Source organism: Schistosoma haematobium, chromosome 6, assembly GCF_000699445.3.
Source record: "Schistosoma haematobium chromosome 6, whole genome shotgun sequence".
Classification (NCBI taxonomy): domain Eukaryota; kingdom Metazoa; phylum Platyhelminthes; class Trematoda; order Strigeidida; family Schistosomatidae; genus Schistosoma; species Schistosoma haematobium.
In genome coordinates, this window is record NC_067201.1 from 10,372,059 (window position 1) to 10,389,405 (window position 17,347).

A 17,347-nucleotide genomic window follows, 5' to 3' on the forward strand; every position below is an offset into this window, starting at 1 on the left:
GTCGAAGTTTGCTACCCATCGTTCGACGAAGGCGCAGGCCACTGTTTCAGCAGTGATGTCCTTGATAGGTACTGCTTCTGGCCATCGAGTGAAACGGTCTACGCAGGTTAAGAGATAAGAGTATCCATTTGAATCTGGTAAAGGTCCTACCAAATCCAGATGAACATGGTCGAAACGAGCATCAGGAGTTTTAAATGAGCCCAAGGGACATTTGTTGTGTCTGATAACCCTAGATTTTTGGCAGTTTACACAGGAGCGTGCCCACTCCCTCACGTCTTTATTCACGCCAGGCCAGCAAAACCGTTCTGCTATAAGCTTGGTGGTCGCACAAACACCTGGATGAGAAAGTGTGTGCAACGTATTGAAGACATTGCGTCGATAACTTTTCGGCACGATTGAGCGATCCCTACCTGTAGATGCGTCACACAGTAAGGTTTCCTTACCTGTTCCCATCTGTTTGACACGTAACTTGAGGGTTGTGGTCGATAACTCGTGCCGAAGATCAGTTTCTTCTTTTTGAAGCTCGGAGAGTTTAAGAAGGTCGATTCCTTGGAAACTGTTCAAGGAAGTTATGCGAGACAAGGCGTCTGCAACCACATTGTTTGCTCCAGAAATGTGTTGAACGTCTGAAGTAAACTGCGAATTGTAATCCAGTTGTCGAGACTCACGGGGAGAGTACTTGTCTGGAGTAGAGCTTAGAGAGAAGGTGAGTGGTTTGTGGTCAGTGAAGAGTGAATTCACGACCTTCGATGTAGTGTTGAAAATGCCGTACAGCACAATACATAGCTAGGAGTTCCCTACCGAATATGCTGTACCTCGATTCGGTATCTAGCAACCGTCTAGAGAAAAATGCTAAAGGTTGCCAGGAGTTGTTAACCCATTTTTGTAAGACTCCTCCGATTGCTGAGTCGGATGCGTCTACTGCGATGCTAATGGGTGCTTGAGTGTCCTGATGTGCAAGCATTGTTCTTTAGCGACAAGTTCCCTAATTGTGGAGAATGCTTTTCGTGCGGTGTCGTCCAGATTGATGGATTTCGCATTTCCACGAAGTTGGTCGGTAAGAGGTTTCATGAGTAACGCTCATTTCGGTATGATTCGTCTATAGAAACTTACAAGGCCGTTAAACGTTCATAGTTGCTTGATCGTGGTCGGTTCTGGGTAATCCAGAATTGCCACCACTTTGGTCCTAAGGGGTCAGATGCCTTGAGCATCTATAATGTGTCCTAGGAGGTCTAATGAGTCAGCTCCGATTTGGCATTTCTGAATGTTTACAGTAATGCCGTGATTTTGTACTCGTTCGAAAACAAGATCCAGATGCTTGAGATGTGATTCTCTGTCCGGACTTGCGATTAGGCAGTCGTCAACATACGCACGTACGAAGTTGAAACCTCGAAAAACGTTGTCTATGAATCTTTGGAATGTTTGAGCAGCGTTTTTTTATGACCGGAAGGCATTCGCGAAAATTCATAAAGCCCGAAGGGAGTAATGATGGCGGTTTTCGGTATGTCGTCTGTGGCCATATGGATTTGGTTATACGCTTTAACCAAGTCGATTTTCGCTTACGTGGAGTGCTTCTACGTGGGGTATGTGATCACCTACTTACTTACTTACTTACTTACTTACTTATTTGTTTATTTATTTATTTATTTACTTGCTTACTTACTTACTTACGCCTGTTACTCCTAATGGAGCATAGGCCGCCGACCAGCATTCTCCAACCCACTCTGTCCTGAACCCTCCTTTCTAGTTCCATCCAATTCTTGTTCATTTTTCTCATGTCTATCTCCATTTCCCGGCGTAACGTGTTCTTTGGTCTTCCTCTTTTCCTTTGGCCTTGAGGATTCCATATGACGGCTTGTCTTGTGACGCAGTTGGGTGCTTTCCTCAATGTGTGTCCTATCCACTTCCAGCGCTTCTCCTTGATTTCTTCCTCCACTGGGATCTGGTTTGTTCTCTCCCACAGTACGTTGTTGCTAATAGTGCCCGGCCAACGGATCTGAAGTATTTTGCGTAGACAATTGTTAATAAACACCTGTATTTTCTGAATGATGGCTTTCATAGTTCTCCAGGTTTCTGCCCCATACAGTAGAACTGTCTTGACATTTGTATTGAAAATCCTGACTTTGGTGTTGGTTGACAGTTGTTTTGAGTTCCAGATGTTCCTCAGTTGTAAATATGCTGCTCTTGCTTTGACGATCCGCGCCTTCACATGTGCATCAGATCCACCATGTTCATCAATGATATGTGATCACCTGCGGTCGTTACGAAACTTAAGATAACGCGTAAGTGTATGACATAGCTCTGTTATGTCATTCTGAGTCGTTTTAGGCTTTTCTTTGACTGAAAAAACCTCGGTAATAGAAGATTTTGTAATTTCTAAAATGCGGTCGGCAGATGCAGCCAGCTCGTCTAAGGCGTTGTTCTGAAACGAGACCAGAACCGCTTGCACCTGTTGGGGAAGTTTGGACAAGTAAAGTTGTTTGAATAGGCCTTCGTCGAAAGTTATTAGTCTTATAACCTCTCTCATCCTTTGCAACATATCCGCCGCAGAACCGTGTTGTAGGTCTATGTTATTAAAGAGTTGATCTAACCTTTGTCGATCAGTTAGGTCTCCTCGTTTAAGAATAGAACGCTTTAACGTTTCGTATGGTCCAGAAACATCACTAGTAAACATACTAGGTGTTACGTACCTGTTGAATTCCCGCGGTAGTGCCTTGACTACTGCGAGGAACTGTGCACGTGTGTCGTTCACGTCGTGCTCGTGGAAGTCGGCTTCTGCGTAGCAAAACCAGGCTTCGATATTGTCGGGCCAGAAGGGCATGAGTTGGAACGAGGGTGGGGACATGGTCTTAATCTTCAATACCTTAGGAATCTGTTCATTCATAGGGAAATATTAAGTACGAGAATACGAGGGAAAAATACATAGATGTCTTAAAACACAAGGAAAAAATATCATAATGTCTAAAAAAAAATAAAATAAGGCAATAATATATAAAAATCCTCAAAAGGAACAGACTCACAGTTGCAATTGGGTGAACCAGATCACGTCGGTCTCACCAATGAAGATGGCACAGGTAGTCAGTGCTTGACAACGCTTTTACCAGCAACACCTAATATAATTCGTACCCACCAAGAGGAATCAAAAGACAGAGTCGAGGAGATCGGAAGAGTGTATTTGGCGATAACCAATATATCGGAATTCTCTGATCTAATCTGGCTAGCGATTGCGGTAGATGTTGAGCAAGGCGTTCTCACAAGTGATCTGGTGCGGATGCCTGACCAAGCGTCTTCAGCCAGATGAGTTCACTAAAACATATGGCCAGCATCCAATGTTGAAAACTTACAGAGCTATTTATTTTGGGGATTTATTTACCGCTACACTATCTTGAATTCATTGAGTTTGTCAGTATCTCGAAAGAAATCTGCATTGAACCTTTGTAGTGCTGTTTGTCCACTTGTTCAGTTCTATTTCGGCTTCATTTTTAAATTGGCCACACCTAGGTGGTGATCTGAAGCTATGTCCGCTCCTCTCCGGGTTCTCACATCTTCCATTGTCCTTCGGAATTTTCTGTTGATGCAAATACGATCTATCTGGTTCTCTGTGGTTTGGTCCAGTGAGATCCATGTCGCTTTGTGTATACGTTTGTGTGAGAATATTGCGCCACCTGTGACTAATTTGTTGAATGCACACAGATTTGAAAACCTTTTCCCATTTTCGTTTCTCTCTCCCAGTCCATGTCCTCCCATGATATCTTCATATTCGGTGTTGTCTATTCCGACTTTGGTATTTAGATCTCCCATCAGAATGGCGAGGTCGCTGCTTGGGCATTTAGCTGTGATTGCTTGTAGCCTCTAGTAGAACTGATCTTTACTGTTGTCATTGCTATCATTGGTGGGTGCATGACACATCGTGATTCCCTCCTTCGTTTTGGATGATGCTTTGATGATCCTGAATTCGTGGGATTCCCATCCTATAAGTACATTTCGTACCTCTTTGGACAATATTAGAGAAACTCTCTGAGTGTGTGGAGCATTTTCCTCTTCGTAACCGGAGTATAGCAGCATCTCTCCCGCGCTTGGCCTTTTCTTTCCAGCTTCCGTCCAGTGGGTCTCGCTGATTCCCAGCACTGCCAAGATGTATCTCTTCATTTCCGTAGCTATTTGATTGGTCTTCATGGTCTCCCACATTGCCAGGACATTGCGTGTGCCTAAAGTAATTGTTGCTATAGGTGAGATCAGCCTTGTGGCTTTCGAAGAATCTCGGCTCCCATCATGAGGCGTCATCATTCTTCCTTCAACTCAAAGGGCAGTGTTTAATTGGTTTAATTGTTTCATTCTGGTTGGCGTTTTTTTGGCGATGTTGTTTTCTACGAGATGGGGTTTCCGACCGTCCTCTTTTATTATTATTATTATTGTTAGTATTATTAGTATTATTATTCACAAACATCTTATGGGTACATATGTGTTGTAAAGAAACCATTTCGTGTTTCTTCAAAAATGAAATAATACACAAGTTTCAATAATGTTAGCATTATATTCGCCATGTTTGAAAAAATAGATCAATAATAATAAAATAATAACAATAAATCAGGTTTTGTGTAGTTGAGAAGAATATTGAATTGAGTTTAAATAAGGAAAGAAAGAAAATAAGGGAATATAAATGAAGGAGACGTGAAATACTCAAATAGTTTAATAGGCGTGTTTGTGAACACAGAACAAGAATAAACGACTATGTAAAATAGAAAATAATTGAGAAAAAATAACTTATTATTGCAGTAAGATATGACGCTGGAATAAATGTTCGTGCAGTCATAGTTTGGAGTGATGCTATGAAAGTCTCAATCAAGTGAAAAGGATAACGAAATATCAATATGTATGAGTCATATATGCATAGTGAAGATAAAACGGGTCTGAGAAGTTAATTTAAGTGTAACACAAGTTATTGTCTTAATTACAAACTTCGTAATCATAAGAATAATATTTATTTAGAAGGGCAAAACAGAGAGAAAAGAAGTAGACACTTAGAGAAAAGGTTCAACCATGATAATAATAGTTGTGTAATGAACATCGATCTCCGAAGTAAACCAACATTTTAGAAAAATAAAATAAATCCTATAGTGCACTCGGATAAATACATGTAGATTTATCTGGGCTTGAGACCCGCGGTAACTCTACAAGAGCCGCAGGTGGAGTTAATACAAATAGTTTGTCTATTGCAACTCAGGACATCGAGTCTCGATAGTGTCCCTCACAAATGCACTCACGTTCAACGAACTATGGTGAGCCATCTGTTCGAAATTCACAAAACTATCAGTATTTTTACGTATGAAATGAGGTTTTGATAACAGTTCATATGTCGGAGTAGTATTACTAAATCCTGTTACAGTTAAGCAATAATGAAGTCAAGAAAATCTACCCGTAACTAAATAAACTGGATTGAACTAAACTAACCAACTGGAACACTGGTTGAAATCATTTCCTAGATGAGGTTATACATCTATTCCTTCAGTCAGCCCACCAATTCAAATGCAATTAGAAATCAACTCATATGGACGGCATATGGACATGAACATCATAGGAATCCCTAATTTGAGCCAAAAATAGTACCAATACTAATGTTTGTACAATACTGATTGTCTTTCTATTTATGAACACGAAATCCTTTTCCTGTCCATAACTTGAGTTGTTAATTAACGGTTACTCCTATGGAACTTAATGGGGCTTGTTAAAATACCTCTATACAAAGTTATTCTTAATTATCATAATTTTACCTTGTTTAGCTATTGAATAATCTTCACGCAGAATTTCATTAGGCGTGTGCTACGAATTAAACACAAAAAATTTGGAATTATTACATGTACTTCCCCCTCGGTTGCTGCGGCCTTCTTTTTGATTTATCTTTTAATTTATCGGTACTCGGGGAATCCTTATTATTCTTTTGCTAACCCCTGACGCGCGACAACTCCACTCCACAATGTCACGTTGATTCTAGTGGGAAAGTAGCGGTGCTGGTTTCTCACCGCACGCTTTTCGAAGCCGAGCATGTAATTACTAAGACGTTTTACGTTCAACACGTAACACTTAGTGATGATTTTAGAACATGCCGAGTGGTCACCGTTGGACAAATTAAAGTTACATGACCCTTATAGGGCCACAATTAAACACAACTCCGTTTCGTAATTTTGCCAGTCTACGTAGCGACCAACCAGAATGAAATAGGAATTATAATTTTCGCCATTTCCGTAATCGGTAGCGGTCGGCTTGCCTCGTTTTGTGTTTTCCCGCTGTTTTTTAATAAAACTACATAGTCTAATGTTATAGTGCGCTGAAATTCCCCAATTCATGTAATATCATAACTATTGGTAATACTTTTTAGATTCTGCCATGTTTTCTCGGCTTTTGCTGCTGCTATTCAAGCCAGTGTATTCTTTCAGGCAAGCTTGCTTTCTTTAGGCGATAAAATGTCAATCCGTTTTGTTTTAAGTATTAATTTGTAGGTATCGGAAGCCAAAGTTAGCTCTTTTCGGCTAAAAATAAATGTTGCTGCCGCCTGGGATTCTCTTAGTGTCCGCATGTTCCTTCCTAATTGTCGTTTATGATTTTATCCAGAGCAATGACAGAAAACTATTTTCGGTTTGTTATTTTCTGTAGTTTCATGGATAACTTTATCTCATCGAGTCAAACTAATACCGGGCGTCTAGTAGCAGTGGATATCAGTGATGTTTTCGAAAGGATCCAGGCACTTCACAACCTGAGATCAAGTGAGAGATGCTATCGATCTATTGCAGAAAATTTGTTACTGAAACTTTACCATTGCTAGATGAGTGAGACGCACTGTGTCGTGCGTCAAAGCAATCTTAACATTAGGAAGCTGGAAATCCACTACCAGTATGTAGTTTATGTCTGTCGATTTGGCCATAGAATGAGACTGGAAGGCCATGATCAGAAAGTAAAAGAGCAAATAACTGTTATTATGTCTACATTTTTGTAGGTCAAAGGTTACTGGTTGCAAAGCCATGCTTTGTTTGCAGTATGATCTCAACTGATACACACTAGTTTAATCTAATACGATCCACAGCCATCCTTGCCGAGAAAAGCATCTGAAAAATGATGTATGGTTCAAGGGATTAAAAGGTGATCAGTTTCAAGTTGCCATACCCATGACAAAAACCGGAAGTGACCCTGAGCAAGTTGTTAAATATTTCGAAGACAATTTGGGAAATACTATTACCATTTAGTTTGCCAATAATATAAAAATGTCAAACGTATGGAGATCTTTGAGGACTCACTTCTATTCCCTTTTAAACAAACAAATAGTATTAGCTCTGGTCAAAAATGCGGAATGGGTCAATAAACAAGTTACATGTTTTTAAGGAAAGAAGAGTTTGCATAACTGTGACTGACTAACATGTTCATGAATATTAGTTAACGATGAGGTCAGCTAATGCAACATGTGCAAAGCGTAGTATGTGTTTATTAACGTAATGTACAGCTTTTATTCTTTTGCTCACGTTTATGTGTTTTAATACATTTGCGTTTCGTTCAACTGTAAGATATACAGCAAGACTTAGTGTCTAATAAACTAAAATTTCCAGCTATTAGAAAGATTTTTGACGTTACTTCACAACTAACTGCATTTAATTAAGACGCACAACACTCTTCTTTCATGACTGAATACTGCTGTTTTCCTGGGAAATAAAAACACAAAAACTTAGTTATCAATCTGTCGATGTTAACGCTGGGGAAACTATTTATTAACAGTGATCTTGAAATACGGTCAGGGCCACAAGTACAGCCTACAAAGGAAAACCGAACATATATATCATTTCTGAATTCAGAGATAGCATTAACTATACTTAAGATAGGGTCGGACAATTTAGGTAATGAATTAGGAACGTTCACAGGGGGACCTCCAATATCTCTAGGTTTATTAGGAGGGTACATTATATACAAAATAAGCTGGTGGGTCAGTTGAAATAAACATTATGGTAAACAGGTAAACGCTCGGCTTACCAGATAATTGTGCTGGACCAAAATTATATTAACTTAAAAATGACAATAAAGTTATTACGTCCAAAAGTTAACGTTATAATATATCAATTATAAGTTATAAACACAAAGAAGAGTTATGAGACGTTACTTAAATCATCAGGATTTGGCGTGTTCTAACTGCTCTTGGTACCATAATCCACAATCATAGGTAATTAATAATTCCAATGAGGTTGTTGTAACACCAGCGATATGGCCAGATGTAGTATATAATGAAAATATGGCTGTAGTCTATAAATGTAGATAATATATATTTTAGGGTTCAGACATCACAACAACAGGTAACTGAGAACGATAGACGTGTGTGTAGCAGCGTATATACGAGCGGTTAGCAGAGTGTGTTGTGCTATGAGGAATCCAAAATGGAAGAGTTCACGGTCATGTAATTTTCAGTAACTTTTACAATCATTTTTGTTAAATATACAAACTATGAGAATTAACAAAAGAAATGCGAATAATATCAAAATTTATTTGCAAAATAAGTTTGTTGTGCCTATATCCACATATTCAATATATCCACGGATTAGACGAAAAGCAGCTTGTTCCTAACGAGACTGTTGCAATGGGTTTTACCGATCTAGGAAGTAGGACGAAAGCCGACTGTTTAAACGTAATCACAATTAAAGTTAATACCATACAGTTGTTTTACAGATGACGTTGATATTTGCTAAGATGAGGTTGACGCTCAATTCTCTCTAGCATGTAGAAGCACTCTCAACTGTCACATTCCCCATCAGCCACTCTACTCTACCTTGATTTTAAAACAAATTTTTGAGATTGTTTCCACCGACTTTTAATCCAAACTGTAGTTGCTCGTTTTGTATTTACGGTATAGCTTCAGAATTAACATTGGCATAGGATGAATCTTAAGGAGAAAATGATATAAGAAGGCATAAGTCTCCGTGGACTTATATAAAGTATTTCAAATTCTGAAAAACACAGCTCTTTTCACTAATCTTCGTAAAGTCAGAATCTTAGTACACAAATCAGTTACTCTATGACGACGCATTTTATGCATTCCATAATTATATGATTTGTCGTAACGCAAATATTGACATATTTACGTATTTGACACAATTAACACATTTAAAGATTGCAAGAGACAGTGATTTTCTGTTTCGGGGTGTAATCATCTTCTTTCAGAGCTTCGACACGAAGTTTGTTTAAGCTATCTGCGAACCAGATTTAATGACCTACAATATATAGGTGATTTTCAAAAGTAATGGGTTTGATATTGGAGTGTTTGGGAGTCAATTCGTAGACTTATGATCGACAACAAAAGACTTTCTACTAAAATAACAGGCCCTTCATGCACAGTTGTTTCTGACAAACCAGTAGTTACAGTCGGCCGTAAAAGCCATATCCCTGTAGACGTATGTCTTGACGATTCTGAATGTGTATCGCGCAAGCATCTAGAAATACACAGAAAAAACAAGGATATATATCTTAGATGTCTTAGTAAAAACGGAATATTTATAGATGGATCCTTTCATACTGGGAGGCCGGATTTCGTTCTTTTAGTTGATGGGTAAGTAGTGCCAGTAGTTAGAAATAATTATTTATTTATCATAATTTAGGTGTAAATTAAGGTTTCCGAGTACAAACATCGTGATTATCGTGGAAGTAGTCGAACTTGAACCCTTTTGTCACCCTAAAAAGCGGGCATCTTGGAGATCCTCACTTGATCACACCAATCGTGGCAAGCCTACATTGAGTACTGATCAAAACAATAGGTGAGTAAATTCCCAGTAGCCTATGTATATACATTATTTCATCAAGCTAATGTGTTCCTCAAAATATTTCGTATCGTCTGAATAATTCTTTCGAATAGTTTGCTTTATAGATTCATAAACTCAAATTGTCTAACTTTATCAGTGGTAATTCCGTAAATGTGTATAAATCAAATGAGTCTTTTCATGTTTTTCCTGTAAATCAATCTTGTCATTATTTTAACTTTGAGTGAGCATCTAAGCTTGCGGCGAATTCTTCTTTGGGTTTAAGTGGTATACGTAAGCACCACTTTGCTTGAACTTAGTGTGCCAGGCTGTACCATAACAATTTCTTGGTCATTTAGGTTGTTTTCTTCAGTATGTAAAATAATCCATAAAGAATTCGGGCCCATGATGTTCATTCAACATTAATTCATAGTCTAGCTTTCGTGTACCAATCCTGTTTGGTTGCTGAAATATTTAATCACAAATGGTATGTGGCTATTTACATTCTGCATAAATGTTATATCTATCCTCGGTTTCCCTTTAGTAAAAATCTGCCTATGTCATGCTTGAGCTAAATTTTCTACTCCTTAAAATATAGATGTGTTGTTTTGTCTTTGGAGTTTTACTTTCTATTTGTTCAAATTCCCTGGTACGACCGAGAATGGGGAAAGTCCGCTCTCCCTCTCTAAATGCTCTCACATGGCCACGCGTATATAGCATCTGCCAGGAAAGTCCTATTCGTTGCCTTCTCGTGGCAGGGGTGTTGTTTGCGAAATTGAGAGGACGAAAAGCGAATGTCCGGTGCTATAACCGGATTGGTGGACATGGAGAGTCCACCTAGGGGAGTTGGAAAACCCTGATTCCAAACCAATAATGCACATAGGCTCCAGTACCCTAGAGGAACAAATGGCGTATGAACCAATCATTGGTCACCGGCTACCATGAGAATGCATCTCCTTACGTTGCTCCACTGCCTTGTGAATCAGACCTTCAGGTCGAAGGTTCCGGGTGTGACCCTCTAAGAAAACCACTTGCTTCGGTTTGGGCACCCGGGCAGTATCACAGTCCTCACATATATCAAATGAGATCTGTGTGGTGCATATGTATTTGGTGCCTCCTTGTACCAATATCCATGTGTTAAATTCCTATCTACACCAGAGTATAATTTTAGGGCTCGGCAACTTTTTATCATTACCACTTGATAAAGCATAATTAATTGAGATCATGAACCGATCAAGGATTATGATTCAGTACGTTTACTCAAAATTTATTCAGTCATGTGGAGGTAGCCGCTTTTAACCCACAGGTCTTATGGAGAATTTTATTAGACTTAAGATGTGTAACCTATGCAAATAAAAAATCTAATAATAACACATAAAGATCTGTGACAAATTGGGCATTTGACATGCATACATAGTCACTATTCACGACGTATAGTAGTTAATAAAATAATATCGAGAAGAATATAAAGTAGACGAAAACAGAACACTAGTGTGAGAATTAAGAATACTCGCTCACTTAACAATAATCTTTAAAATAAGATGTAAATAAAGACCAAATTAATACTTAATAGATTAAGGTTGAGTTTATTCATGTTTCGTCAAAATTTATCTAGTCTTATCCACTACTAGTTCCTTGTTTATTTTGTCTTATTAAAACAACATGTTTTAATAGAATATGAAATTATCAGCTTTTCACAACCATCTAATTTTAGGACGATGTTCTTTTTCATAAATCCCTCACCAATTATAGTAATAATCACTTTATTCATATGTATTAAATCGACCGGAGAAATATTGAAACAAGTGTATAGCGAAGTTAAGCAAAAGTAGTGATGATAATTACTCCAGACAAACGCTCCACATCACTTCGAAGAGCGATTCTCCATAAACGTCTATGCGGCTATATGAGCTTGAATCAAGTATCTTTAGTAGCATAACACATTGTTATGGCACTCTCTTCATAGTTTGGTACCTCTGAAAGACTTTTCGATAGATGAAGTCAGAAATTGCCCTGAAGTATAAAGCTTCACTGTAGAACACTAACAAATATGTTTGTATTACTGAACCCAGTAAAGTGTCAAAATTTTGTTACTTTAAACCATCAGCATAGAACTTGTTTAGTTTTCATGAATTTGCTGAATGTCAAATATCTACAATTTTCGGCAGCATATTACTCAAACAGATTCCTGTAGGGTCGTCTCAGGAATGTTTATGTCATTTCTCATAAACTGAAACTATCACCCCCAATGAGCAGTCTGTTCGGACGACTTTCTATTTCCGTATTTAGTCCAAAAACACGGTTTTCTAACCTACCCATTTTATTCACTAGCCTTAACTAGATATTGCTGTACATGGAACCCCTTCTCTAAATAAATCCATAGTGCAGTGCCCCTAAAAACTAAGCTTAACAGTCAGGTATTAATTTACTGAAAGATTAGTGACCTAGAGGCCAATTTCCTCCAGTCGCCTGCGACATTTTATCATGTTTATTTTGTGTCTGTATTTTCTATACAACCATGTTATTTTACTAAAAAAAACCCTATTCATTCAACTAGTGGTCTTGTCCTTATTTCTAATCGTTCGGGGACTTCAGTCAATAAAATGGTCCCATGTGCAACCATCACTCGGCCATGTCGTATCACCTCATCCATCTGCCGATTACCATTATATTTATTGTCTTTAACAATTGAAAACTTCGTCTCATCAAACTACCGAAAACCTCCATAATAATAATAATGATAATAATAATAATAATCTGATTTGTCGAATTTTCATATGGCTTGGAAGAATTGCTTTCAAAGTAGTGTTGTGCGTATTCTTGTTATATGTACGTTGTAAATGATGGCGGACTAAGGTATTTATCTTTTCCGAATGATTTTGTGAATAGAATCGGTCACTTATGTGATTGGTGAGTATCAAGGATCAACGTGGTTGTAGCTTGTTTATTTTGGTACTTGATTTCAATTATCGAGTCAGCCTCAAACCTTGTTTTTACTTTAAAGTAGGTGACCAGTTAGTACTTCTTGGGAGTAACTCTGTGGTGTGGGTATTCTGCACCCGATAACCAGGTTGTATGTTTGCACCAAATCATGCTTTATTTCTGAAAACCCCTATTATCCCTAGTCCTTACATGACAAACGTGAACTAAAACCGATTACCTAACTATTCAGTTGAATTGTTTATGTTTGTCAAGGATAATGACCGATGACGTTCTCATATTATTTGTAGTCTGCATTCTAGTTCACGACTTTGTTTTTAACTACGGAGTTGTTTTTTAGTTTGAAATGATGTACTCATGCTGTCGATTTCGATAGTCACAAAGTGTTTGATAGTTTCTTACTAAATTATGACATTCTTGAATACCTAGATTAGTCTTAGTACTATTCTGTAGAAACGCATAAACACAACAAAGTAAAATCTGATGTATAATAATTTAAGTGTGTTTACCTAGCAACCATGAAAGCAAATTTACACTACTTATTTCGGATTTAATTTCTTATAAAGTGTCATTCATACTAAACTTTCAGTAGCCTTATTTAAAAATTGTTTGTATGCCTTGTTATATTTTCATATACTTACACTTCTGTTTTGCAGAAATATGACAGATCCACTAATTTCACCAATTCTAACGTCCAAAGGATTTGAAGAAAATTCCCATTCTTCATTTTGTTTTGAGTCCGGAAATTGTCGAAATACTCCCGAAGAAAGACATGATGTTTCATGTAACAACTTGAAAATTGATTATCAGAATACTATTCCGGATTTATCCCTTAACAGTCTTCAGGGTTCAACCACCTCAAACTGTGCATTATTACCGGTTGAACCATTATTTGTACAATCAGATCAAAATTTCAATATTCCAGCCATCAGAGCAGCTACAACAGTCCTTCAGAATCTTATTCAAAATGATAGTCAATCTAAATTCTTAAATATCGATGGTGAATCACTGTTTCAAAGCGAAAATTCAGATGTTGTAACTAAAATGAATCATATCACAAGATTGTTTGCTTTTAACTCACTTGCACAGTTATCCCAGTTGGATGCACACAAAAGTAGTACTCTAACATTATCTAACTTAGTGAATTTTCCTTCTCATCAACTATATGACTCCAGATCAACTGAACTCAGTAAGCTTTATAATTTACTTTTGATTTCACTATTGAAAATAATTGGTTCAAAAATGTTCATAGTATGATAGTGTACTAGTTTCAAAATTAACATATTATTGCCTCCTAAAGTTTTTATGGAGAAACTACATAAGTCTACTTGTTAATGTCCGTTATCTATTATTGGTGACTGTAGTATGATTCCAAACCTGTCACAATGGTACTCCCACATATTCTCTTAAATCACTTACCCCTGCTATACCTCGTGGGGGAGCATAGTTTAAACAACTTTTCATTCTCTTCCTTTTATTTTTCTACTACTATCTGCATCAATATTTTCACTCTTGTTTTTTCCTGTGTCGATTCTCCACCTTTCTACTGTTTTACACCACCTTTGCCCTTCATCGTTTGTCCTTTAGTAAATACACCATCGACGAATACGTCTTACTCTTATTTGTTATCTGTACTTCTGAAAATATTCAACTAGGCGAGTAGCACATCTTTTCGTGTTCCATTTATTTATATAGTCAAACTACAACAAGTCTGTCAAAATTCATTTAATTTGCCATAAGATTTATTCTTAATTACGTTATACCTCATTTCTAATGACAATCCTTGAAAGTATCTGCTATTTACTCAATTTAGTTTTCTAAAGCTCTCAACATTTACAGATAATTAATTGAAATGGAGTAAGAAATATGAAATATTGTAAGTGAAAACGATAATAATGTTTCTAAAGCTATGATTACACAAATGATGAGTTCTAATGTATAGTTAGTGTTTTTTAATTTTCATAAAAGAAATTCCCATTACAAGTCGGTGTAAAATAAGAAGTTGAACTTTCATAGTAGTTGGTGATAAGCACAGGTCATCATGTCATTTATTATCTGATGATCCTTTAGACTGCACAAATTACTCGCTTTATATTATGTTCTTCCAAATACACCATATAAATGTTCTTCCTCTATTATTTAAACACTATAGAGGACTCAAACTTGGCTGCGTATGCTTCATTTTGTCGACTGAATAGTATCATAATAAAATTTTCACAAAGCCTAATGAATGAATATACACTTGATTATTTAGTTCCAGTCTATGAGTCATCTTGTACTACAAATACAAAAAATTGTTGTTTTAGTATTTTCTGACTATATATCAAGATTTAAAGTTTGTCTTTGACTTTCAAAAAAACTGTCTATCTTACCAGTCACGATCACATCTCTGTTCCTGATTCTTCATGGTCTCATATAGAACTACAATAGATCCTCCAGTTATTAAAACAAGGGGTGTTCATGAAATGTTTCCTATTTTTGTCTGACTATACCATAACTAAATTTTTTTTCCAACTTTGTGTAAATTGCTTAACATTATAGTGACATCTCAGAGATATTTATTTTTGTGTGTACCCAGATAACATGTATGAAACTTACAACTCTTCTAGACACCCTAAGTTAAAAATCTGTGAATATTTGATATTTTCAAAACCTTCGACTATAAATTAAATCAGTGGTGAGTAAACAATTTGGCGAACTCTAATAGTTGATTAGATCTCAAAAACTGATTGATCCCTGAGTAGTAGGGACCAAAGTCATGTTTGTCTAGTCCTTTAGTGTCAATCAAGTTCTATCGGTTAAGTTGCAGTGTGTTCATTAGTTAAAAGTGACTCGAAGTCGAGTGTACTAGGTTGCTGCATATAGCAGGAAACCCTGAACTTAAATTTTGTTCTAGTTAGTACTTGTCAGCAAGGTGTACCTGCAATCCTGAGGCTGTTAATGTTCCTTGGGGAATTAGAACCTGGAAAACTTAGCTTCACAGATTCAACATGTAAGCCCTTCGACTTGTACTAGCACACTGCTAAAATATATACATAAGTTAGCTATCAATTTTGCTAGGTAGTAATATATGTTAGAACAACACATGTAAGCGAACAATTATTTTCAATTAGATCGTCATCAGGCTTTACTCGAATATACATGAATATCTATATAAAAATGTTGAACCAATCAAGGCCATTTGAGTCACCACACATAATAGGTAAAAGTACAAGTTGCTAGTAGGAAGACAGGTGTATTGATAGTAGTAAGAATAATAAAATACGATAATAAAAGTCTTATCAATAGTTAAACATTGAAAATAGAAGGTCAAACGTGGGTATAGTCATCACAAAACACTAAAACCATTACGTAATAAGAAGTGTGTAAATAATTAGATAGTGAAGAATACAAACGGAAAGAGGCGGAAAATTACAAACAAATACAGGATGTGAAAATAAAGTTAATGATAACAAAAATAAAATTTAAAAAACCATTTGTTAAGTTGTAACTGGCCATGGAAGGGATAGGGGGATCACGAATTTCTTCTGTACACATAAGTTGGGGTTAAATGTACGAATTCCTATGGCTTCAGTTATATGTAGGAGACGGGAACGAACTCCGTTGGGATATAATGGAGGTATACGATAGATCACTCGAAATGCTTCCTATTTATCTACATTATGAACGCTGTCAATAAGATGTGCCAAGATAGAACTGCGCATTGTTTTTATCTGGCCCTTTATAAACCAAGCTAGTAGATGTTCACTCATTCGTCGATTAATTTGCCTGGTAGTACGCCCGATATAGTTATCTCCACAGGAGCAGCTGGATTTGTAAATGCATATTGAGGAGGCCGACTCAGGTAACTTATCCTTCGTTTGAGTAAATATCGCTGGTCGACTCGAGAAGGTCAACGCAAGATTGGCTGCTTAAAATGTCCTGTTAATTACTTTCGTTAACCTATCTTTTAGAGTATCACTAACCATATCCCCGTTGAATTGTAGTTTCATGTATCAAAGCTTCTTTCGAGCAGTCGAAATCTTCGACTTCTTTTTTATGTTATACATGTGCTTCTTAATGAATGCACTGGGGTAACCGATCTTGGTCGGTGAGTTGTTGATAAATTCCAGCTCCTAACTTAAAATGTCTACTGAACAGATCTTTTTTTGCTCTGCTAGTAGGCCATCTAACCAAATTTCTCTTGTAACGGATAGGTGTAATACTGTAGGAGTGATTATATTGGCAAGCAGAGGAACTTTTTCTATACACGCTTCTACTTAACGAGCCATCGCTTCGTCTGACTTAGTGTGACGTCAAGGAAATTCAGCTTTTTGTCACATTCACCTTCACCAGTGAAACTGATCGCCGGATGTACACTGTTGAATTGTTCTAGGAGTTTTCCCTTACTATATGTACGTATATTGTTCTGTAGTCTGTATCAAAAGGTCCAATAGGGGATAAATATATTATGATAAATGAATATCCTTAATTCTAATTCACTTTTACTATTATTAACCAACTAATTAATCAACAGTAGTGATTTTTAATCTTTTAAAACATGCCACATGTACTTTAGATTTTTATTTGGGTTTTTTTCTAATATTTTACATACATTTACTTAATAGTAGTTAAGATTTACTTGTAATCTGTTACTTCTAATC

General features: G+C 36.9%; 1 protein-coding gene across 2 annotated transcripts in view; it reads left to right on the plus strand.

Annotated features, from left to right (window-relative positions):
- The first annotated feature begins 9,255 nt into the window (after positions 1-9,255).
- The window catches only part of BUB3_4 (mitotic spindle checkpoint protein Bub3), a 47,318-nt gene continuing 39,226 nt past the window's right edge, over positions 9,256-17,347 (plus strand). Inside the window, exons 1-3 of one of the 2 annotated variants that reach the window (XM_051216828.1) lie at positions 9,256-9,577; positions 9,627-9,782; positions 13,361-13,893. In XM_051216828.1, coding sequence (XP_051065446.1) covers positions 9,315-9,577; positions 9,627-9,782; positions 13,361-13,893 — 952 coding nt within the window. In that variant the 5' untranslated portion in view covers positions 9,256-9,314. Of the gene's footprint in view, positions 9,783-13,360; positions 17,099-17,347 lie in introns of both variants that reach the window. The other variant, XM_051216829.1, reaches the window with a different exon arrangement.